This window comes from Arachis ipaensis, chromosome B06 (assembly GCF_000816755.2).
Source record: "Arachis ipaensis cultivar K30076 chromosome B06, Araip1.1, whole genome shotgun sequence".
In the NCBI taxonomy this organism is placed as follows: Eukaryota; Viridiplantae; Streptophyta; class Magnoliopsida; order Fabales; family Fabaceae; genus Arachis; species Arachis ipaensis.
In genome coordinates this window covers 121,069,500-121,093,556 of record NC_029790.2, presented here as the reverse complement: position 1 = coordinate 121,093,556, position 24,057 = coordinate 121,069,500, and the positions used below count along the sequence as shown (strand labels likewise).

The window sequence follows — 24,057 nt, the reverse complement described above, 5'->3', positions numbered from 1 at the left end:
CTTATAAATTTATAGTTGAATATATATATATATATATATATAGTTAATTAGTTAGTTAGTGAATATTTTAATTAATGATAATATTTAAATTAATGTAATGAGATAGATTAGTAAAAATATATGTTTAGAATTTTTTGTAATAATTTTAGAAATTATAATTAATTATTACGTTTAATTGTTGTATAATTTTTGGGAATAGTTTTGAGAGTTTTAAGTAATAATTAGGTAGGTTTTGTAAGATATAATATATTTTGGCTTCAGTAATAATTTTATGTTTGTCGTTAGATTTTTAATTGACATAAATATGTTAGTGTAGTTGAGGGTTTAATAAAGTGAAATATTATTAGTTAAATAAGAATTGAATTTATTTATTAGTTATTATTAGTAGTAAGGTAGTTTGTTGTTAGTGATATAGGAATTATGTATGACTAAATAAATAAATAATTATGTAATTGAATCCTCAATTGAGAACAGAATGAATAAAATATGTATAATAATAATATCATAATTTTTATATTTTAAAAAGCATTTGAAATAATTTATAGGGTTGTTAATTAAATTTAGCAGTTAAGTTAATTACTCGGGGCTTTAGTAAATTGGATTTAGTAAAATTATGTATGATAATTATATGGTAATTACTAAATTAGCTAATTAATAAAAAGTTTAGTATGAGTTTAATAAAACGGTTGCCTTAGTTAGATAATTATTATCTTTTAGTAGTAAATTAGTAATTGTTAATGATTTTACTCATAATTTGATATATTTTTGTAGAGTTCACGTTATTTGACATGTGATCACCCACGGCCTCTGGATCGGTACGATGATAGGGTGAAGGAGCATTTATGATTTACCGATTTTTTTTATGTTTTCCAAATTGGAATAGTTCAATGTCAAAAAGAACTGGTAAATGCTCTAGTGGAAAGGTGGTATCCAGACATACATACCTTTCACTTTTCGATTGGTGAATGTGCTGTGATACTGGAAGATGTTGCTGTTATTCTTGGTCTTCCAACGGACGGTCTTCTAGTGATAGGGATGACTATGAGTAGTTTTGAAGCCTTAGAGGTAGAGTGTTTGCAGCAATTTGGAGTTGCACCGAAAAAGTCAGCCTAAAGAGGAAGCTGCATAAAATTGACGTGGCTTCGGGATCTAAAAGAACGATTACAGTTTGTTGACGAAAACAACATACAGAGGTACGTGAAATGCCACATTATGTTGTTATTTGGTACAGTCTTGTTTGGAGATAAGTCTGGGGCATCTATGCAGAGGTACTTGAAGTTCCTGCCTTTGCTTCATGATTTTGGCAGTATCGGCGGGTAGTACAGTGGGGGTTCGCATGCCTGGCACACCTGTACAGAGCATTATGCAGGACATCTCATTTTGACTGTAAGAAAATCGATGGTCCGCTAACACTTCTGCTAGCCTGAGTTTGGATTCGTCTACCATATCTAGCGCCGGTTCCTAGAGAACCCCGCAGTTTTCCGCTTGCAAACAGGTAACATTATCTTACACTTACATCCTATCTTCATATTTAGAATCCAATTGTGTTCGAATCCAGCTTCGAATGATCCAGAGAAATGGTTGCTCTGGTACAAGTGTGACTACCATTATACTTCCTATTGGAAATAAGTAGTATGACCACAATCCAATCAATCACGTGTCAAATAATTTGTTATTGTTATTATATTAAAATGTTAATATAATAACGTCCTTGATTAAATTTAGAGATTTATCATTGTGATAGTGATCACAATATTGAGAGATGAATCTTTTATAATTTAATCTAAATTGTTCTTGGTCATATGATTATTAAAAAGGACATTAATAACCCAGAAAGATCAATATATATATAATGGTCTTCATTGGATGAAGATTAATAGATCTCATTTATTAAATTATATATATAGATGGTGCATATAAAGATATGACCATTGAACTGACTCACTTTGAGAATTCCTAATGGTTATAATTACCGTATATTTGTCAATAGGATATTTCAAGATGAACATGGTAATAGAATTTCCTTTGACCTGCGACTGTCATAGTAATTAACAATGTATTTATTATACTTTAATTCCGGACACCTAATACCCTAGGGTGCTAGTTGAATGGATATTGGGTATGATTTAAATACTTGTAGAATTAATGATTAGTCAATAAAAAATCCATCAACTCTCGGTAAAGAGTTTGAGCTCTATGATTATAATGACTGAGATGAATAAAACATTGGCCAAGGAGATTGAATGAATGAAGAAATGAGTTTCTTAGGTCATTCACAGTTCGTTATAATAATGGTAACAAGTTAGAGTTTGACAATTAAACCATACTCTAAGAGTTAACCAAGAGCTGGAAAGATGGAAGGAATTATACTTTGTTCTTCTAAGGTTCTTAGTAAAAATATATTACTTCATACTATCGGGTCGTTGAGAAGTGTTGCTAGACGCCAACCTTGATTAGTAAATTTAGTATGACTAATTTACTACCCGCTTAGTATTGAACCTATGGGGTCACACACTAACGAGTGTTCTAATCTTTGCTATAGTAAATAATGATATTAATTTAAATAGAATATTATTATATTCTTTGCTAGCACCAAGAATATAATAATAGTATGATAATTGAGAATATTAAATGAGATTTGAAAATAATTAGTTATCCTATTTCTAAATTTGGATGAGATCCTAACTGATTCTGTTTTCAAATTGAGTTATGATATGATTCATAAATTTGAAGGATTCAGATTTAGAATTTCAAGATATGATTTAAATTTGAATTGAGATTCAAATTTAAAATCAGTAACAAATCTCATACTATATATATGTATGCCAAGAGTAGAGGAAAGTGAGGAGATGAGAATAAAACATAAGAGTTTTATTCCTTTACTTCTACACACATAAACATATGTGAGCCTAATTCTTGGAGAAGAATTTTATGGCGTGCAAAGAGTTGCAAGAGGTTTCTCAATTTAGATCAGATGTCCATTGGTCAAAGAGTTGACACCAAAGGTTGGTCTCGGTGTGGATACGCATAGCGCCTTCGTACCATCAAAGGAGAAAAAGATTTTTACTAGCGTACACAGGTATTTAGATTTGATCTAAAATATATATTGTTTATTGGAATAAAATTTAAGCACAAAATAGATCTTTAGGATTACTTTATTTTCTTCCGCTGCATGTTATGAACACATGGTAATCCTTCAGTGGTATCAGAGCTTTGGCTTTTGTGTTTAAATTTTATTCCTATTTTTTTTAAATTTGTGAATTAATAGGATTAATTCAAAAAAAATTTTAAGCATGTGATGCAGTTATTTCTATTGAGATGGTTTTTTAATAAATTAATAGTTAATTTATTTCAATGTTAATTATTTAATTGTGATTAAATTATCATTTTTTTAATATAATAGTTATATTTATAATCAAATATTTTGTTTGATTTTATATATTAAATTTTAATGTGATTTTGATCACAATAAAAGGAATAAGATGTAAAATATTTTTTATTTGTTTCTTATATATATAAGTGTATATATAAAGGTCAAATTTGATTTAATAATTTTTTAAAGCTAAACGTTAGTACATGAAAAATCAAATTTTGATTTGATTGATGTGTTTTGAACACTATAATTTTAGAAATTAATTTTTCTAATGTTCTTGATTATAAAGAGCGGCCTGACAACCAGGAGTTTTATTTTCAAAATAATAATCAGTGTATACATTTGATGTATTAAGGATTTAATTTTATATTTTTACCTAGACAACCTAGGAGTATAAAATTTAATCCATGAATACTGGTAGAAATTCTCTAACAATGGAGATAAATTCTAAAAGTTAGGAGATTACCAAACAAATAAATTTATCTCTTGTTTACAAGGAGCAACCTGACAAACAAGAGACGTGTACTCAAAGACAGAATTTATTGATTCATATGATGATGTATAAGGAGAATTAATTTTATACTTGAACTTAGATAACCTAGGGGTATAAAATGTAATTCAGTTAAATAATTGTCTGACAACCAGATAATTATTTGGGATTATAATTGTATGGGATACAATTTAATCATATTTATTTAGAATTAGGTATGAGTAACAACTTGACAACCAAGATACTCATTCGCGATTCTAAATAATTTTTCTAGAAATATAGATTTCTTAATTTACTTTTATATTTTAAATTTTTAAATATGTTCACCTTTTGTGTGGCATACTTAAAAGTAATGTATTGGCTACAATTTAGAATTATTTTTTCAAAGAGTTATCATTGAGATGATAATATTCTCCAATAAAATTGGCTTTGGAATAGTCAGAACTTTTGATGTATTTATAATATTATTTTACATGGGTTGTTTTGACAACCATGAGTTCCAATTTCAAAGATAACCTACTATTTATTATTGAACATCTTGAGAAGATGTATGATGTCCAAAGCAAGATAGTACGACTATCAAAGATTTTGTTTAAACTAGTGGGAGTATTGGGCAATATATTTTAAATTAAACAACTTTAGAAATTGAAATGCCATTAGGAAAATGGCTTTTGCGAGAATTGCTCTTGCAAGTATTTTTGGAGATTTATTTTGTTACAAACAATTTATAATTGGTCTTAATATGATTAAGATTTGTGATCTTTTTAGAAAAGTTCAATATGAGTATTGAGGATGCGAATCAAAATTGCTCTTAAGGGTTGGTTTGGCTAATAATAAAGATATTGAGTATTTTTATTATACGAGCTTAGAGTAAAATCTCTAACATCTAATTGATATTCTATTGAATAGAGAATGAGATTCTCTCAACGTACAAATATTAGTACATATGTACTCCATCATATTTAAAGAAACTTGAATTTGATTTAGCTGAGAATCACTGTTTGTTAAATATTTGGACTACATTTTAGAAATGTTGCTAAATTAACAAATTTCTCACTAAATCAATTTTTTTATCCATATGAGATATGGAAAAGGCATAAGCTGAAACTCAAGAACATTAGAGTTTGGAGATGTCTTATATGTGTTAAAAGATTGCACAATAATAGAATTGATATTAGATCTGATAAATGAAATTTATTGGTTACCCTAAAGAAATAATGCGTATTATTTCTATCACCTTTCTTAAGACAAAGTGTTTGTGATAAAAGGTTGAACTCTTTTTAGAAAAGGAATTCCATCTTAAAGAAAGAGTGGGAGTACAATTACTTTTATTAGAATTTGTATACCACTCAATAGAGGATATACTTTCTCCTGAAAGTATAAAAAGTTTGATCGTCAAACTAAGTTTTCGAAAAGTAGCCTATTTGTATAATGATACAATTCTATAAAGATAGATCTAATGGTTACTTAGATTTTTTTATAATCATGTTCAATAAGGATTGTCCTTAAAATAAAATTATGCACTATTGTAGTGGGAGATTTCATGTTTTGAGAAAACGTGATATTTATTATGCACTAGGTGTATTTTACAAAAGATCAAGCAAACATGCTCAAAAGTTAAGGTGTTTAAGGTCAAAAGAGTTTTGATAAACACAAATGTGCATTAAAATTATACACATGATTGATTGGCTCTAGTGCAAGTGGGAGATTATTGAGATAATAGTATGCCCAAGATCCAATCTATCATGATTGGCTCTCGTGCAAGTGGGAGATTGTTGGGAATAAGTAGTATGACCACAATCCAATCAATCACGTGTCAAATAATGTGTTATTATTATTATATTAAAATGTTAATATAATAAAGTCCTTAATTAAATTTAGAGATTTATCATTGTGATAGCGATCATAATATTGAGGGATAAATCTTTTATAATTTAATCTAAATTGTTCTTGATCATAGGATTATTAGAAAAGGACATTAATCATCCGGAAAGATCAATATATATATAACGGTCTTCATTGGATGAAGATTAATAGATCTCATTTATTAAATTATATATATAGATGGTGCATATAGAGATATGACCATTGAACTGACTCACTTTGAGAATTCCTAATGGTTATAATTACCGTATATTTGTCAATAGGATATTTCAAGATGAACATGGTAATAGAGTTTCCTTTGACCTGCGACTGTCATAGTAATTAACAATGTATTTATTATACTTTGATTTCGGACACCTAATACCCTAGGGTGCTAGTTGAATGGATATTGGGTATGATTTAAATACTTGTAGAATTAATGATTAGTCAATAAAGAATCCATCAACTCTTGGTAAAGAGTTTGAGCTCTATGATTATAATGACTGAGATGAATAAAACCTTGGCCAAGGGGATTGAATAAATGAAGAAATGAGTTTCTTAGGTCATTCACAGTTCATTATAATAATGGTAACAAGTTAGAGTTTGACAATTAAACCATACTCTAAGAGTTAACCAAGAGCTGGAAAGATGGAAGGAATTATACTTTGTTCTTCTGAGGTTCTTAGTAAAAATATATTACTTCATACTATCGGGTCGTTGAGGAGTGTTGCTAGACGCCAACCTTGATTAGTAAATTTAGTATGACTAATTTACTACTCGCTTAGTATTGAACCTATGGGGTCACACACTAACGAGTGTTCTAATCTTTGCTATAGTATTATTTAATTATTAATTTGATTTGATCAAATAAATAATGATATTAATTTAAATGGAATATTATTATATTCTTTGCTAGCACCAAGAATATAATAATAGTATGATAATTAAGAATATTAAATGAGATTTGAGAATAATTAGTTATTCTATTTCTAAATTTGGATGATATCCTAACTAATTCTATTTTCAAATTGAGTTATGATATGATTTAAATTTGAATTGAGATTCAAATTTAAAATCAGTAGCAAATCTCATACTATATATATGTATGCCAAGAGTAGAGGAAAGTGAGGAGATGAGAATAAAACATAAGAGTTTTATTCCTTTACTTCTACACACATAAACATATGTGAGCCTAATTCTTGGAGAAGAATTTTACGGCATGCAAAGAGTTTCAAGAGGTTTCTCAATTTAGATCAGATGTCCATTGGTCAAAGAGTTGACACCAAAGGTTGGTCTCGATGTGGATATGCATAGCGCCTTCGTACCATCGAAGGAGAAAAAGATTTTTACTAGCGTACACAGGTATTTAGATCTGATCTAAAATATATATTGTTTATTGGAATAAAGTTTAAGCACAAAATAGATCTTTACAATTATTTTATTTTCTTCCGCTGCGTGTTATGAACACATGGTAATCCTTCACTTTCTTATAACCCAACAGTACTTTTTGCTGATCATGCTAACCCTGATAAGCCAATCACAACTTGACCCATACTACGTACACTTGGCATAAAATATCAGCGGCTCCGACTCATATACCCGGTAGTCTACACCTCTTCGGATAGTATAATCTTTCATCGCCATAATAACAACTTCTCTGGAACTAAATTTCATTCCCACGACAAATTCACCATCTGCGACAATAGGAATTTCTGCCATGATGACAGCAGTCGCATAAATATTTAATAAGTGAAATTAAAAGTAAATCAATACTCACTACATCAGTCTTAATATAATTAATAAACACTAATTAATATTTAACTTATTCAATAACTAACTAAAAAATAATATTATTAACTAAACAAACACACAAACAAATGCTAATTAAGTATATTATCACATGTCACGTAACTATTTAGTCACATCGATTAATATAAATTATTTTAAAATTCTAATCCTTCGTGTATATATATAGGCAATTACGTACCTATATTCGTATACTCCGGAAACTCCGGAGCATGCATGGCTTCCAAATCCAAAACTCGCATGAAAGATGGCTCCTCAAACGGATGTTCGTTTGCGAGTGCATTTTCCACGTCAGTTACATTTGGTGCCATAGTGCCGTCACCTTGGTCTTCGTCTCCGTCTGGACCAATAACTTCGTAATTACTTTCAAACTCATCCTCACTGTCACTGTTGTAATCTTTCCGTTCAATATTTCGGTCGGCTTCAGATTATTCGAATTCAATATACACCTCAATGAACGATATCTGAGCGCGACTTTCAATGTACATTGAAAACATCTCTTGCATGCTCGCTTCATCAGTTACATATTTGGTTTGAAATTGAACGAATCCACCAAATACCAGTATGGGATATCTGTATAAAATACATGATATTCTCCTAGACAACCCAGAATCTATCTTCTCACAAATCACACATTCTTCGAATGAGATTGTGAATGGAATAACAATATCTAACAAATTTTCACAAACAAATTTTACTGCTTCAGCTGTTTGTAACAAAATTTGACCAAAATAATATACTTTGAGTAAGACTCTATCATCCATTTCTCTCACTCACATGAATAAACTTCACACTCAAATTTTTTTCCTTGATTCGAAAGAATAAAGAAGGATAGATGGAGGAGTTGAGGGAAGAAGTCGATGAATTGAACTGATCTAATCACTCCAATATGAGTTATACATACTTATATAGTGTTAAAAAAATATATTATATTCAAGTTGGACCCAGCGATTACCTTTAAGGTATTTAAAAAAATATTTATTAATCAAATTCGGACGGTTTGATTTGATTTAAGATTAAAAAAAAAAAAGCTAATCGCACGGTCCGATTAGCCACTCCAAAAATTCAAATTTTCCCTCCCTCACAACTTGGACCCTCTGATTTGATGGATAATTTTTTTTTCAAATAAATTAGATGGACCGGTTTTTTCCACTATGTTTCAAAAAAAGCTATCCCACATCCATGTATAGCACCCTCATATTTCATATCAATGCATAACACACATAGTGCTGGCATATCTAAAAAAATGAGCCTGATAACCACCTCAAGGTGGATAACTCTTCATGTAATAAGAAAAATTTACTTTACAGATGATTTTTAAGAATAATGATTAAATCATCACTCTTCCTATAAATATCACATCAAACTCAATTATTTATTAATCATAGTTTTCATAAACCTATTTGAATTCTTACTAATTTAGGCCATTGAAATTCCTTGTAGGTACACTACCATTTCAAAACCTCCAAATATCACAAAATTCAATTATTTACAATCTCTTTCAGGTACGTCTCAAAACAATTAATTAATTTGATTAATATAATAGGACAAATTAAAACAAGCAACATAAGAGAATGTGTAATTAATAAATAATTAGTCTAAAAAGGGTTTAGTTATCCCTTTGTCACGTGTAGCACCTCTTCCTTCCTTAATCCTTATTATACTTTCCTATTCATGCACTTCTTCACTTCCCCATTATCAAGCCTATTTCCTTTACATCTTTCCTCTTCTAGTCAGGGAGATCTCCTTTGAGTCAAATAGAAATGTGTAAAATTGCATAATGGAGTGGTGGAACATTGATATTTGTGAGATGTACTAATGCTTTTTTTTTCTTGCTCTTCTCTACGTTTTGATAAACTGTAAGCATATATGGTTTAATTGATTTGATTTTGGTGAAACTATTTCGTATCTTGAAATTGAGAAATATTTAAGGTTAGTTAACTTAGATCTTGACTCAATTTTACGTAATATCACAACTTAATTTTTCCTCTTTAAATAATCGAATTTCTGTGATTTCTAGATGCTTGGATTTGTTTACCCTGAAAGGATTGCTGGACGATACAAGAGGTCCGTGGATACTAGTATACTACTGCTTTATGCGGCAAAGTGTTGCTTGCTTTTCTTTCTTTACGTTTACAATTTGGTTTTATATTTGTGTTCGCCATAGAAGAATGGTTTGTCGATATGATTTCCTGGAGGTTATCACCCCACCTAGAGAGTGTTGGAGAATCCACGTCAGGGTGATCTCTCAGACAAACCATGTCCCATAATTCCATCAACAAAATGATAGGAAATTCATAAATGCATAGCATGGGTTAAGGTGATTACACAAAACTACATGCAACGTGTGTGTAACTTAGGAGAAATAAGGAAACGTCATATCTTCCTGATTATTGAGAACTCAGGTCTCAACTCGCAAGCTACCCTAGTACAAAGAATTCAGCAGCACAGATCCAGCTGTAAGTACCTTATCTTCGCAGTTGCCTCTGCAAAAGCAAATATCAGTAGCATTAAAACCCATCAATGCATATGATAGTCCAAAACGTATTTTTCTGCTTGTCATGTTGAATTTTCATCAATGATTTAAAAAATGAATTAGGGAATTAAAAGGTATCTACAGCATTACAGGACTTGTCATGTAATGAAAATGGACATTGGTAAGTACAGAGATAACAAACATACCCTTGGGGCATTTTGGACAACTTGCGGTCGCCTATCAGGAACTCTCTCCGGATCCGGTATCAACTCTGGACTATCATGCTTATAGAATGCTTGTAAAGCTCTTCCAATGAATGGGCGAACGATATTCACTTCCATGGCAGACAAATTTTTTATCTACAATAAATGAAGAATTATGTTGTGCATTGCCAGCAAGAAATACAAAGACCTATTATGAGAGTGTCAAGTTCCAAAGTAGTCTCTCAGATTGGTTGCGTGCACTAAAATAGTCTTCGAGACCCCAATCACACCAATTTACATTCCTGAGATTAGCAAAAGTGCACTATGTTAGTCCTTCAGCCCTTTCCCATCAACTAACTCATCACGCCATTATAGACTAACATGGTACACTTTTATCAATCTTAGGAACATAATTGGTGCAATTGCAATTTCGGAAACTATTTCAGTGCATGCGGTGAATCTCAAGGACCACTTTGGAGATTAACTCATTATGAGAACAAACAAGTGTAGGAATGCATGCAATTCTCAGTGCAACAATTGTAATTCAAGTGTAGAAAAGTGAGAACCCAATCTCTCTGTATTCTACTATATCATTATCTTTTACCTGCAGAGTCAATTATACGCCTTTAACTAGAAAGTGGCCTTCTAGGAGGCAACAAGTTGTCTTGCTTGTATGCTTGGAGTTGGTTTACAAGCATATTAGACTATTAGTATGAATACTATGGAATAGACACAGCACAAGAAAATTTAAGATTATTTATCTTCCAGCTTTTGTTATCTAAAATTCAAGCAAGGCAACTTTATTCAAAACCCAATCTAGCAGTGGAAAAAATGTGATGAGACCAAAATAACCACGCAAAAACTTGATCTGTTATAGATAGTGGTCATGTACATAGGATTTTCCAAGATGGACAAGATTTCAGTTTATTGAAATATGTCGACAAAAGGAGTTTAATTTGGGTATTAGAAATTTTATATCTATTTACTTTGGCAACTTGCCTATGCATTTGAGGCCCTCAAAATTTATTTGCCAAGATTATTCTTTGAAATTTTTTTCTTATGAACGAAACTCTACTTTCATGAAAGAAATTATAAAAAAAGAACTTTAGTTAGTACAAAATTCTAATGTAATCAACAAGAAGGAACCACTTGATTACATATGGCAGGAACACTGGTATTGTAAACAACTATCAGTGAATCAAATTTATCTAATGCAAAAGAAAAAATTAAAAATATTTACCTTAACAGCAATTGTGCGACCATTGAATGCCTCCAGGTCAGTTTCAACCTTATGAAATCGTACATCTCTGATGTCCTCAATTAGAGATCTCACCTGTATAGAAAATAATAATGTAAAGCATCTGAAAAACACCCAGGACATATTTCCACAAGAGGACCATTTTTATACTCACCATATATGCATCCGAGATGTCATCATTTGCACTAAAATTTGAAAAGACGTTAGTTAATGTAATAAGAGAAAAATGGTAAACAGAATAATGTCTCTTTTTCTTATGAAAAGAGCAATGTCTCTTAAACTCTGGACTTACTGGTCAAACAGAAGTCTAGAAATTTCTACATAGTGAAATGGCAGTTGCTCTGACATTTCTTGCGAGTTTCGCTCAGCTTCCAAAACTTGAGTCAACTTCTCTAGTTATAGAAAAAGAAAAAGGAATTGGAATAATATTAGGCCTTGTATATTTGTTAATTTAGTTTCGGTGTAAACCATAAACCAAGAACCTTCAAACTAGCAATAGATCAAGACGAAAGCAGTACTATTGTACAAAATTTGTATATACACATGCTAATTAACACACTTGAATTTTTTGGTCTTAAAATACCCCCTTGCTCTCCTAGACCGTCAACTACTGATATTTCAACTTCCCTTTCTATCTCTCTAATGCTCTCTTTTACGCTCTTCTTCACCAACTAACTCAATTGAATCCCTTTCCAAGGCCTATTAATCAAGGTCTGGTCCCCAAAACTTATTAAGAACAGAATCTTGACTTTTTTTCCACGCTTAAAATACAAGTACGTAAGATCGAAATGTAGTTTGTAAAAAAGCAACAGCAGCAACAATAACAACAAAGTCTTATTCCATTAGATAAGGTTGGTTATATGGATTAAATGATATCGTTGCACCCTATCATGTATCATGTCTATAGTGAGACTGTTGTCATGTAGATCTTATTTGACCACCTCATGTATAGGTCCTTTTAAGTCTTCCTCTACTATTCGTCACATGTCCATCTTCTATTCGTCATCTGTTCATCTTCTATCTCATCTACCTCTAACCGGGTGCTCTGTTAATCTTTTTCCCACATATCCAAACCACCTGAGACGAAATGCTACCATCTTTTTTACAATAGAAGCTACTCCAACTTTCTCTCTTATATCTTCATTCCTTATTTTGTCCATACGTGTGTAACCTAACATCCATCTCAACATCCTCATCTCTGTCGCGTTTAACTTATGTTCATACTCATCTTTTGCCGCCCAACACTCTATTCTATATAACATAACCAGTCTAATGGCAGTGCAATAAAATTTTCTATTTAAATTTTAAAGGCACTATTTTGTCGCATATAAAACCAGATGCACTCCGCCACTTTGACCAGCCCGCTTGTATCCAATGTTTTACATCCTCCTCAATTTCTCTATTATCCTGAATCATACATTTGAAATACTTAAACCATTTTACTTGTAGTAGAATGGTTTCTCCAATTTTCACTTCTATATTATTATTTCCTCTTGGCCAGCGAAACTTACGTTCCATAAATACCATCTTACTGCGGCTTATGCTCAAACCATACCCTTCTAAGCTCCTCTCCACAACTCTAACTTCTAATTTAAATCTTTCATTGTTTCTCCCATAAGGACAATGTTATCGACAAAAAGCATGTACCATGATACTGGTTCCTGGATATGCTCAGAAAGCACATCCAAAACCAATGTAAAGAGATATGCACTTAGAGATGATCCTTGGTACAATCCTACACCAATAAAAAATTCCTCTGTTACACCACTTTGAGTCTTTACACTAGAAATAGCCCCGTCGTACATATCCTTAAATGCACGAATATATATAATCATTACCCTCTTCTTTTCGAAGACCTTCTATAGAACCTCTCTTGGTACCTATCATATGCTTTTTTAAAATAAATAAACATCATGTGTAGTCTTTTTGTTATGTGGATATCTCTAAAAGGGCAAAAAGCAAATTTTCCTAATGTAAACCAAAAAGGAGATTTCCTACTATTAATCACAATAAAGTTGATTTCAAATTCACTCTTCCATTAACCCTTCTAGTTACATTCTAGAAATGCTCAAAAGAAGGGGCATGAATAGTGCTCAAATAGTACAAATGACTTGATGTGAAGGGAAGACAACAACAAAAAACAACGAAGTCTTATCCCATTAAGTGCGGTCGGTTACATGGATCAAACGACACATTGAACTCTATCATGTATCATGTCGACAGAAAAACCGTTTACATATAGATCTCGTTTGACCACCTCATAGATGGTCTTCCTACGTCTTCCTCTATTTTCACCTCTTATCCATCTTCCATCTCATCCACCTTTTTGAGTAGGTATTCTATCGGTCTTCTTCTCACATGTCCAAACTACCTGAGACGTAATTCTATCATCTTTTCCACAATAGGGGCTACTCCAATTCTCTCTCTTATATCTTTGTTCATTATTCCATCCAATTGCGTATCATCCATCTCAACATCTTCATCTCTGCTACATTTAACTCGTGTTCGTGATCTCTTTTGGCCACCCAACACTCTGTAGCATAAAATAGAGCCGGTCTGACAGCAGTGCGATAGAATTTACCTTTAAGTTTTAAAGGCACTTTTTTGTCAAAAATAAAACCAGACGCACTCCGCCATTTTGACCAACATGCTTAGATCCTATAATTTACATTATGTTCAATCTCTCCATTATCTTGTATGATGCACTCAAGATACTTAAAACTTTTAACATTTTGTAGGATGTTTTCTCCAATCTTCACTTCTGTATTAGGATTTTCCCTTCGACGACGAACTTACATTTCATATATTCTATTTTGCTACGGCTTATGCGCAGACCAAACACTTCTAGAGCTTCTCCATAAATTCAACTTCTTATTTAGGTCTTCCTTTGACTCTCCCATAAGGACGATATCATCGGCAAAAAGCATGCACCATGATACAGGCTCTTGGATATGCTCTGTGAGTACTTCTAAAACTAATGTGAAAACGTATAGACTTAAGAATGATCACTGATATAATCTTATACCAATAGAAAATTCCTGTCACACCACGTTGAGTCTTCACACTAGTAACCCTATTATGCATGTCTTTAATTGCATGAATATATGTGATATTTACTCTCTTCCTTTCCAAAACCTTCCATAAGACCTCCCTTGACACCCTATCTTGTGCTTTTTCCAAATCGATAAACACCATACGTAGATTCATTTTATCACTACGATATTTCTCCATCATCATTCTTAACAGGTATATAGCTTCAGTGGTGAATTTGTCTAGTATAAAACCAAATTAGTTCTCTGTTACTTGTGTCTCTTGTCTCAGCCTCTGTTCTATCACCTTTTCCCATAACTTCATGGTATGGTTTATGAGCTTGATCCTTCTATAATTTCTACAACGTTGTATATCTCCCTTATTCTTGTAGATAGGTATCAAGGTGCTTTTTCTCCACTCATCTAGCATTTTCTTTGACCTTAAAATCTCATTAAAAAGCTTGGTTAACCAATTGATGTCTCTCTCTAAGGCCCTTCCAAACTTCAATCGGAATATTATTGGATCCTACTGCCCTACCATTTTTTCATCCGTTTTAGAGCCTTTTTTACCTCAAAGTCTCGAATCTTTCGATAGTAGTTGAAGTTTTGATCTTCTTCCCTCGTGCATAACCGACCAAGGCTCGAAAAAGTCCTCTGTCCTTCATTAAATAATTTGTAAAAGTAGCTCTTCCATCTTTTATCAATCTTCCCATCTTGAGCCAAAATATCTTTGTCATTATCCTTTATACACTTAACCTGATCCATGTCTCTCATTTTTCTTTCATGGCTCTTTGCGATTTTATATAAACATTTTTCTCCTTCCTTCGTACTTGAAGCCTGGTAGAGACCCTTATATGCCCTTGTTCTTGCTTCACTTATAGCCACTTTTATCTTTCTTAGCCGCAGTATATTTTTTCCAATTATTTGCATTACGGCACAAAAATCACTCTTTAAAGCACTCCGTTTTTTCTTTTATTTTTTCTTGTACACTCACATTCCACCACCAGGATTCATTATCTCTCGGTCATATCCCTTTAGATTCACCAAAATTTTCTTTTACTGTTTTTCTAATAACTTCTGCATCTCCCTCCACATCTCCTCCACGTTTTCATCCCCTTCCCACTTTGTTTCTTCTCATACCTGTCTTAGGAACCTTCTTTGTTTTTCACCTTTTATCCGCCACCATCTCGTCTTTGGGTTCTTCATACGATGTCTTTTCCTCAACTTTTGCTCAATGCGAAAATCTATGACGAGCATCCTATGTTGTGATGCTAAACTCTCTCCCGAAATAATTTTACACTTAATTCAAAATTTTCGATCGACTCTCCTCAACAAGAAAAAGTCGATCCGATCACCCACCCTCTTAACATCCACTACGTCCTTCCACCGTTTATCCACGATAATATCTACCCCATTCTTATTCTTCACTTTTTCTGTATACCAAAGTTTGAATCCGGAGGTATCCAAATACCTAGCATTCGCGCCGACCCATTTTATTTATTGTAGACACATGATGTTAATCTTCCTCCTTATCATGGTATCCACCACCTCTATGGATTTTCCTGTTAGGGTGCTTATATTCCATGTCCCAAATCTCAACCTTCTGTCGCTCCGATCTTTATATTTATCTTTTTTTTTGTGAACTAACTTATTTACCCTTGTCCGTTCACGAAAACGCCGTAACCCTTGCTCATTTAACACTACACCGCCCACCGATGTAGCGGCTCTTGCTCATTTGCACTGTAAGCGAGCCATACAACATGTTGCTTCCGGGAAACAACCTAACTTTAGCGTAATAACGTATTTGATCCACGTCATGAAGATTCGACTAAGTTTTTATATTGGCTGTCAAAAGCCTAACACAACCCTCCTCCTTTATCCGGCTTTGGGATTGGCTATGTTCCGTAGGTGTAGCATAGGCAGATTCAACATAACTTTAAGAGAACTTATTAAATTCCTAATTCAATTCCATAGAAATAGGATAACCAAATTATCTATGACTACTAAACTTATACCAAATTAAGGGATTGTGTCAATGGCCATTTGATCTCTGTTCCTAATTAGTACCTGTCAATGCCTCTAACTTAATCAAGTACCTAAAATGGTCTGTATCTAATGGTGCGTATAAGATTTGAGTTGATTCACCCACACTTTGTAATATGGTGCTCATAAACTTTAGCTTAATTCTGCTATACCCCAAAATGGTATTTAAGAAAAACTTGCACCCAATGTCCACAGTGCAAAATAAGAGAGAATATTGCTGGAAGTTCAAAAATATTAGTTCAAACACATCCTTCAAATTTCCTTTAACTATTCTATCTTTTTGGTTTCTCAATTATAGGTTATAAAAGAAAAAATAATACGTATGGGCTTGTCAGGTCTGAAACATTGCGACCACTAAAGATTGAAAGAAAATAAAATGGATAAAGATGTGAAAAGAGAAGCTCACCAACACACATCCATTGAGGAGGGCAAATGGAGCACTTGCCCCTCTTTTTTAATGCAACAGCCAGCCAAAGCGGTACTTGGGCAACAATCTGTGGGATAAACGGGCCAAAATCTCCCTGCCATTGTAATTAAAAACTAAGTAAATAACAATGCACTCTGTGTAAAAGGAATTAGTGTTGAGACATTCCATTTATTGGTTATTGCTTACAGAGATGAAATTAAGAGGACCCATCTTGAGATTGGGCACAATGTCCACAATCTCATCCTCAGCAATGAACTCAAGCTGCATGATGACCAAACCATAACATATTAATAATCTGTGAACAATGTCAAAGAATGTAGCGGAGCAAAGGACCAAAAAATTTTAAAAATACCTCCTCTGCTGAAAACAGTGAAAGCTCAGGATCTGATTGCCCAGCCATCTCTTCTCTCCGTACTCAAGGTGCAATGAGATATACTATGCTATGATGCACAGACACTAGTACAAAAGGAAATTTCAGAAACTTTCTGTAATACAAAATAAAGTTCTATCTACTCATTGAAATTAAAGAATAAATAAAAAGAATTTCTGAACAAGTAAAAAAATTCAAAAACAAATGGCACAAATTTCAGCACACAGAACACTTAGAAACAACAGAAATCAGAACAATAAAATAATAGTTTTGGGCTCTTGGCAGAAAAGAGAGAAAGAGGGCAAAGCAAAGTTGCTGGTTGGAGAGGTCACTTTGACTGAAGTTGCTGTTTGTGTTGCTAGCCAGTGGTGGAACAGTCAAATAGATATGAGTGACTGTGAGAGGAGAAGAGAAGTGTGGGCTGAGCCAAAAGATGAAAAAAAAGCATGGGTACAAGGGATTTTGGAAAATAGCATCGGAGAGAATGAAAACCAAAATAAACAAAAAAAAGAAAGAAACAAAATGATCCAGTTTTAAGTCACTAATAATGCTTAAAAAAACTTTTCTTTGTCAAACCCTTCTTTTTCAAAGGACTTTGACCCTTCTATGAGGTCAACATCATTTCTTAAGACCTCCTTTTTTGTTCATTTTTTATGCAGAAAAATAGCAGTAAACGAACTTATAAGACAGGCAAGATGAATGAAGTGTGTGGGAGCTATTCTTTTGAGAACTACAACAACCAGGTCCCATAACTTGATTTTGCCAATGGATATCAATGCCATATAATACAAATTACCTGAACCAGAAGAATAAATACCAGCAACAAACAGTTTAACCTGTATTAAGAAGGTAGAAAGGCTACCCACATCCTGATGCAATGTTATTCCCATCAAATAATGAAAATTGAAATTAAGAAACAGAGGGGAAATAGCAGACTGAGACTTGAAAAGTAACTTGACATGATGTTGACGGAAATTTAATCATGTAAAACACAAGAACAGATCATATAGGCATCAACTTGCCACAATGGTAAAAGGAACTGAGAATGCAATAGCATGATTTACTTTTTCTTGGATTTAGATAGATAGAGAACACAATGTGTGAGGATGGATACTATGGCAATCCTTTTAACAAATGACACTAAGAGAGCTTAAAAAAAGGTGAAGAAAGCAAGACTAATTAACTGTAAAGGGCCTAGTAAGTTCATGGTGAGTGATATAAGCAGCAAGTGTGACTATTGATCCACCTGATTACTACTTTTGATGATAGACTAAAGTAAGGCAATGACCAAAATCAACTTAAATTTAAGCTAGGAGGATACTTAACCTATTAGGGAATGATTAATTGGTCTAAGATCACTACAACTTGCTAATTAGCCTAACGATCCTAAAGCAACTAATTAATTAAGTAAACTAACTGACACCATATCCAAAATTGCCACCAATAATGTATGTACATGGAATTATCTGCTAACAAATATTCCTTCATGACCAAATCTACCTGGTTCTGAAGATTTGAATTTCATAATTTGGGAGAAATCAACAGTGCAACCCCTTATATGAGAAGTCCCTCAAAGATTGCATGTGATTTCAACCTTCTTTCCAATCATCTATTATACGAACAAATAGAATGAAAACACCACTATAAGAATTAATAGCCAGACAGGAAGGCCAACATATACTGTCTTTGGAAAAGAGTCACGATTTAAGGATAATAGTTTTCACATAAGTTCCATGAATTATGGGAAAGTGACTTGGAAACTGAAGTGTATGCCTATTGGGTGACTATGAGGAAAAGACAACAGTTAATTTAATTACACTTTTCCTTTGAATCAAGCAACAGTATACACAGAAGAAAAACAAGAAGTACGTGTAATTTAAAGAAAAGGCCTGATCAGAGAAAAGGACACAACCAAACACAATAACAATACCAAAAAGTGTGCCATTCTGTCTCATTAGAAGCAAACTTATCCTGAATCAACTCTAAGAGGGTAAGAGCTTCCCATGGGAAACCCTGTACCAATCCAAGGCACCAAGAATACTATTGGCATGAAAAATGCATTGCCATAGCACTTTTTCCTACTTAGTCTAGCCAAACCCTCTAAAATCAATCAATCAAAACCAAAAGAAATGCTTCAAGTATTGTGTACAAATACCTAAGTTTCATCCCAAAACCCAAGCATTCAATTCCAATTTTAACAATGTAGCTGTCTGCCAATATGAAACATAACCAACTACAATATCACAGGTGCTCCAATCAAATCCAACAAAAAAATGAAGGAAAATCAAATTCACATCACCAGGCAGCAAGCAACGAATTTCTACTAATGATGTTTCAAAAATGAAATATTGGTAATAAAAAATTTCTTCAATTAATACCAATCCCAAACATTTACCATTCTGAATATCTACTGCCGTCAGTAACAACCAATGTTAATTAATATCAAGTGAAGAATAAAAAAATAAAAATAAATAAATAATAAATAAAAAAAACTGAAATTAACCAAAATGCAAGTCAAATTAGAACCACAAAATGGTTCTAATGTGAAAATATCCACATCAAAGAATTCACCAACTAGGTGATGTATCACATACCGATTCACAATTCATTTGCATACCAGCACGCTATAAGTGTAGTAGTGTACTTTCCAAAACATATTTTACATGTGCTATACACGTATCCGTTCCCATAACTATGCATCAAACCACTATCCCCACAATTATCTAAATCAACCTAGATTTGAGCCCTAGCACATTAAAGTATTTTCAAACACCTGTAAAGAAAAAGTTTCGGCTTTGTGAAAACCTATCAGTAATTCAGTATTGGAATCAGGTGGATTATAAGCCAAATTATTATCCGCAGATACCTTGTTATCCCAGGTGCTTCTTGATTAATACTATCGTCCATACTTAGGGAAAAAAATTATAGTGAAAAACTTAAAGTTAAAGCTAATTCTAATAACCAACAAGAAGAAATCTAATAACAAGAATAATTAAATTAACACAATAAAAGCAATATAGTAAAAAAAAATAAAAAACAAAACCCAGCAAGAAGATCAATTAACACAGCAACAATTAAATGATGAACAACTTAACAAATTAAGCCCATGGCAAGCAATAAGTGAATAACAAAGCAACGATCAGCAAGAACAACTAGGCAGCAGCAATAAGCAATAAGGTAATATCAACAATCCATAGCAAAAAAATCATAATAACACCTAATACAACAGCAATTAAGTGATTAACAACTTTACAAATTAACAAATAGCAAGAACAACCCAGCAACCAACAACACAGCAACCAGCAGCAAGAACTAGCAAGAACAACTAGACAATAGCATAATAAAAAACTAATAAAAACACAGCAACCACAACACAGAAACCAAGCAACCACCACAACACAGCAGCCATCAACAGAAAGTAAAAAACATAGGAAGGATCCAAGAGAGGACTACACCTACCAGAATCTGAGTCACCAACGACGATGCTGGAACGCGACGGCCGGAACTGGAAGGCACGGCTGGAGGCGACGGCTGCAACTGGAAGGCACAGCTGGAGGTGAGCACTGAGCACGACGTGAAGGTGACGGTGATGGCAGAGCTCGGCGGAATGGAAGTGAAGTCGCGGCGACACGACTTCAAGCTCAGGGATAGGATGAATGGCGGAACGGAGGGATGGAAGAGGAGGAGAACCGGGGAAGTGAGGTGGCTCGCTGGGAGAAGATGGAGACGGCGGCGGATGGAGAAGAGGTGGACGGTGACGGGGAGTAAGAGCACCGGGAGGAGATTCTGGTTCTAAGAAAAAACTGGAGGGAAATTGGGAGAGGGAATTCATTTCAATTAGGGATTTTGGGTTTTTTGTGTTTTTCATTGTTCCGTAACATCAAAATAGCAAAAGCATCTACTAAATAAATTTAATAACATATATTTATACATAAAAATATTAGTGTTTGATTTTTCAGTTAATTTTAGTGTATAAATATTTTTTTTGTAATATACAAAATCAATTTCTAAAAAATTTTTAATTAAACAATTTAAATTTTAACAAATTTAATTATTAAATCAGTCTTTAATTCTTTATTTATAGATACATAAATTTATGTAAAATTTTTTAGATACATAAATTTACATGTCAAATTTTAGTAAAAAATTGCACATCTAAGTCTATTCAAGTAGACTCAACACCAATAAAAACCACTCTTATTAAAAGAATATGATTACACGCGTAGCTTTTTCTTATTCTTCTCACGTAGCTGCTTCTTCTTTTTCTCACGCTGTTTTACGTACAGAGCGTCTTTTTCTTCTCACACTTGTTTACACACGGAGTGTCTTCCCTTCTTCTTTGCGTTCCTCCTTCTCCTTCTTTTTCACGTTCCTTCTTCTTCACGTATTTTCTCTTTATCGTCATTCTTTTGTTGTTGTTGCTTCTTCTTCTTTTCACGCTCGTTTAAGCACAGAGCTTCTTCTTCTTCATCTTCTTCTTCTCACACTCGTTTACACACGGAGTGTCTTCGCCTTCTTCTTCGCATTCCTCCTCCTCCTTCTTTTTTGTGTTCCTTCTTCTTCACGTGTTTTCTCCTTATCGTCATTCTTTTGTTGTTGTTGCTACTGTATTTTTCTTCTCTGTTCCTCTTTCTCTCCCTGGTGAAGAAGCAGTAGAAGGTGGGGAGAAAGAGTTTTGAATTGTGCAAAAAAGAAATGAATCGAAATTATATTTAGAATGAACCGAAAATTAAATTCAGAATATAAACTCATTTCAAAACAAGCAAAGAACAAAATAATTCACTCAGAAATGAACCGAAATTATATTCAGAATAAACCAAAAATTAAATTCAAAATATAAACTTGTTTCAAAACAAGTACAGACTAAATGCACCTTTATTTAAATACAGGATGAAACGAAATTATTTATTGATTGCGACACACAAACTCAATTCGAAAACAAACGTACAAATAAAAATTGAATCATAAACAAAAAATGAGAAAATAAAAAGAAAGAAGAGGAGGAAGAGGAGGTGGTGGTGGTGGTGATAACGATAACGAAAGTGAAAAATAATAAAAAAAAAGAGGAGAAGAAGAAGAAGGAAAAGATGTAGCATCATGGATGAAGAAGAAGAAGAAAAATGTATGTGTGAATTTGAAACAAGTGCGAGGGAAGAAGAAGAAGAAGAATGTATACGTGAATTTGAAACAAGCACGAAAAAAAAGAAGAAGACGAAGAAGAAGCGCGTGGCTCTAAAGCCCGTTTGGGAAGCTTCAAAAGTAACTTTTTTGAACTTTTGACTTATGAAAAGTAGTAGTATTAATATCGGATGCAATTTTCAAAACAAAATTGCAGCTTTTTAAGAAGCTATTTAGGAGCTTATAGAGAAGTTAAAAAAAATGACTTTTCTCATAATATTATTACTTTTTATTACATTTTTATAAAATAAGCACTTTTAGAACTAAAATTCCAAATATAAAATAACTTATTTATAAGCTACTTTTAATATAGTCATTTATTGTTTAAGCTATTTTTTTAAAATAAACTTAATTATGGTGTTTACCCAAACTGACCCTAAATCATTTGAATAAATTTAAATGTTAAAATTATTTGAATGTGAAAAACAATTAAAAAATTAGACAAATCAATAGTGTTGTCGTTATTTAATAAAGATATATCAACCCTAAAATTTTTTAAAATCTATATATCCGTCCCATAGTAAAATTGAGAAGAAATCCGATGTACGAATTGATTTACTTAACAGAATAAAAGTTTGATAACTTATTTGACGATTAAAATTTATTAAAAACTAAAATATCAGGTCGGATTTTGGCTGAGTTCGACTATTTATTTTTTTGTTATTTTTTTTATTCAATACTGGTATTAAAAATGGCAATTATATATCCTTGTGGTTCGAACTGTCTTGTTTATCGATTTTTGGTTCAATAGATTGATTTAAACAGATTTTTATAACTGATACGTCACCCTTATCCTCGGCCGCCCGAAAAGCTCGGCACGTGAGCAGATAAAATCGGCCTCACGCCAGCTGCCCGATAAGCTCGGCGCGAGAGCAGACAGAAACAACCTCACCCATTTGAAAATAAGAAACGTGCTCAGCAAACCTAATCACCAAAACTGAATATCATAACTAACCTACAAACTAGGACTGATCCCTAGTAAAACGGATAGAACAACTCCTATAAAGCCGAGCTAATATTCTCGGCTAAGTCAGGTTCTATTCTCAGTCTTCATATTTACTTAATCACTCTCACTCGAGATTATCACTAACTTGAGCGTCGGAGTATCTTTTGCAGGTATTCCCGCTGCGGTGTTCGATCCAGGCCAACATATAGCTCTTCCTCTCCGACGGCTGTTTGCTCGGAGTCGCTAAGCTCGGCCACCCCAGAGCCAGGACGAATCACTTGGCGCCCACTGTGGGGCCGGAATATATCTGACCTCACCATCTATTCTTAGTATTTTACCTTATTTTGCAGGATTCCCTATCCTCGGACATGGCTGACAATGAGAACCCCCAACCCATACAGGCAGAGCTCCTAGCTCAGATCGCCGAACTCCAAGCGGAGGTACGGAGGATAGCTGAACTGTCCATTGGAAAGCACGAGGGAGAAAGCTCTAAGAGCTCGGCGCAGGGCAATACAGATCCCCTGAACATCACTCCACCAAAGGAGAAGTTCACCCTCGAGAACCCTTTTTCTGAGGAGATCACTAAGTTCCAGAT

The 24,057-nt window shown here is 33.2% G+C and overlaps 1 protein-coding gene across 2 annotated transcripts; it reads right to left on the bottom strand.

Moving 5' to 3' along the window:
• On the bottom strand, nt 9,800-21,188 carry LOC107605029 (DNA replication complex GINS protein PSF2-like). 2 transcript variants are annotated; one of them, XM_016306764.2, is made up of 9 exons: nt 20,798-21,188; nt 17,321-17,424; nt 17,155-17,229; nt 16,948-17,062; nt 11,762-11,861; nt 11,624-11,654; nt 11,452-11,544; nt 10,215-10,367; nt 9,800-10,018 (listed from the first exon to the last, which is right to left on the bottom strand). In XM_016306764.2, the coding sequence occupies exons 2-9, from the start codon at nt 17,366-17,368 to the stop codon at nt 10,001-10,003; spliced, it is 633 nt and encodes a 210-aa protein (XP_016162250.1). In that variant the 5' UTR covers nt 17,369-17,424; nt 20,798-21,188; the 3' UTR covers nt 9,800-10,000. The 2 variants fall into 2 exon arrangements, with proteins under 2 accessions (XP_016162250.1, XP_016162251.1); XM_016306765.2 differs by lacking the exon at nt 20,798-21,188 and adding an exon at nt 17,671-17,849.

What these genes read in the sequence shown, in the direction of transcription:
- LOC107605029 (XM_016306764.2), bottom strand. Translation starts at nt 17,368, where the DNA reads ATGGCTGGGCAATCAGATCCTGAGCTTTCACTGTTTTCAGCAGAGGAG. An exon ending in TCCTCAATGGATGTGTGTTG is followed by an intron (nt 11,862 to 16,947) that starts GTGAGCTTCTCT and finishes TTCTATAACTAG; the next exon opens with AGAAGTTGACTCAAGTTTTG. An exon ending in TCTAGACTTCTGTTTGACCA is followed by an intron (nt 11,655 to 11,761) that starts GTAAGTCCAGAG and finishes TTCAAATTTTAG; the next exon opens with TGCAAATGATGACATCTCGG.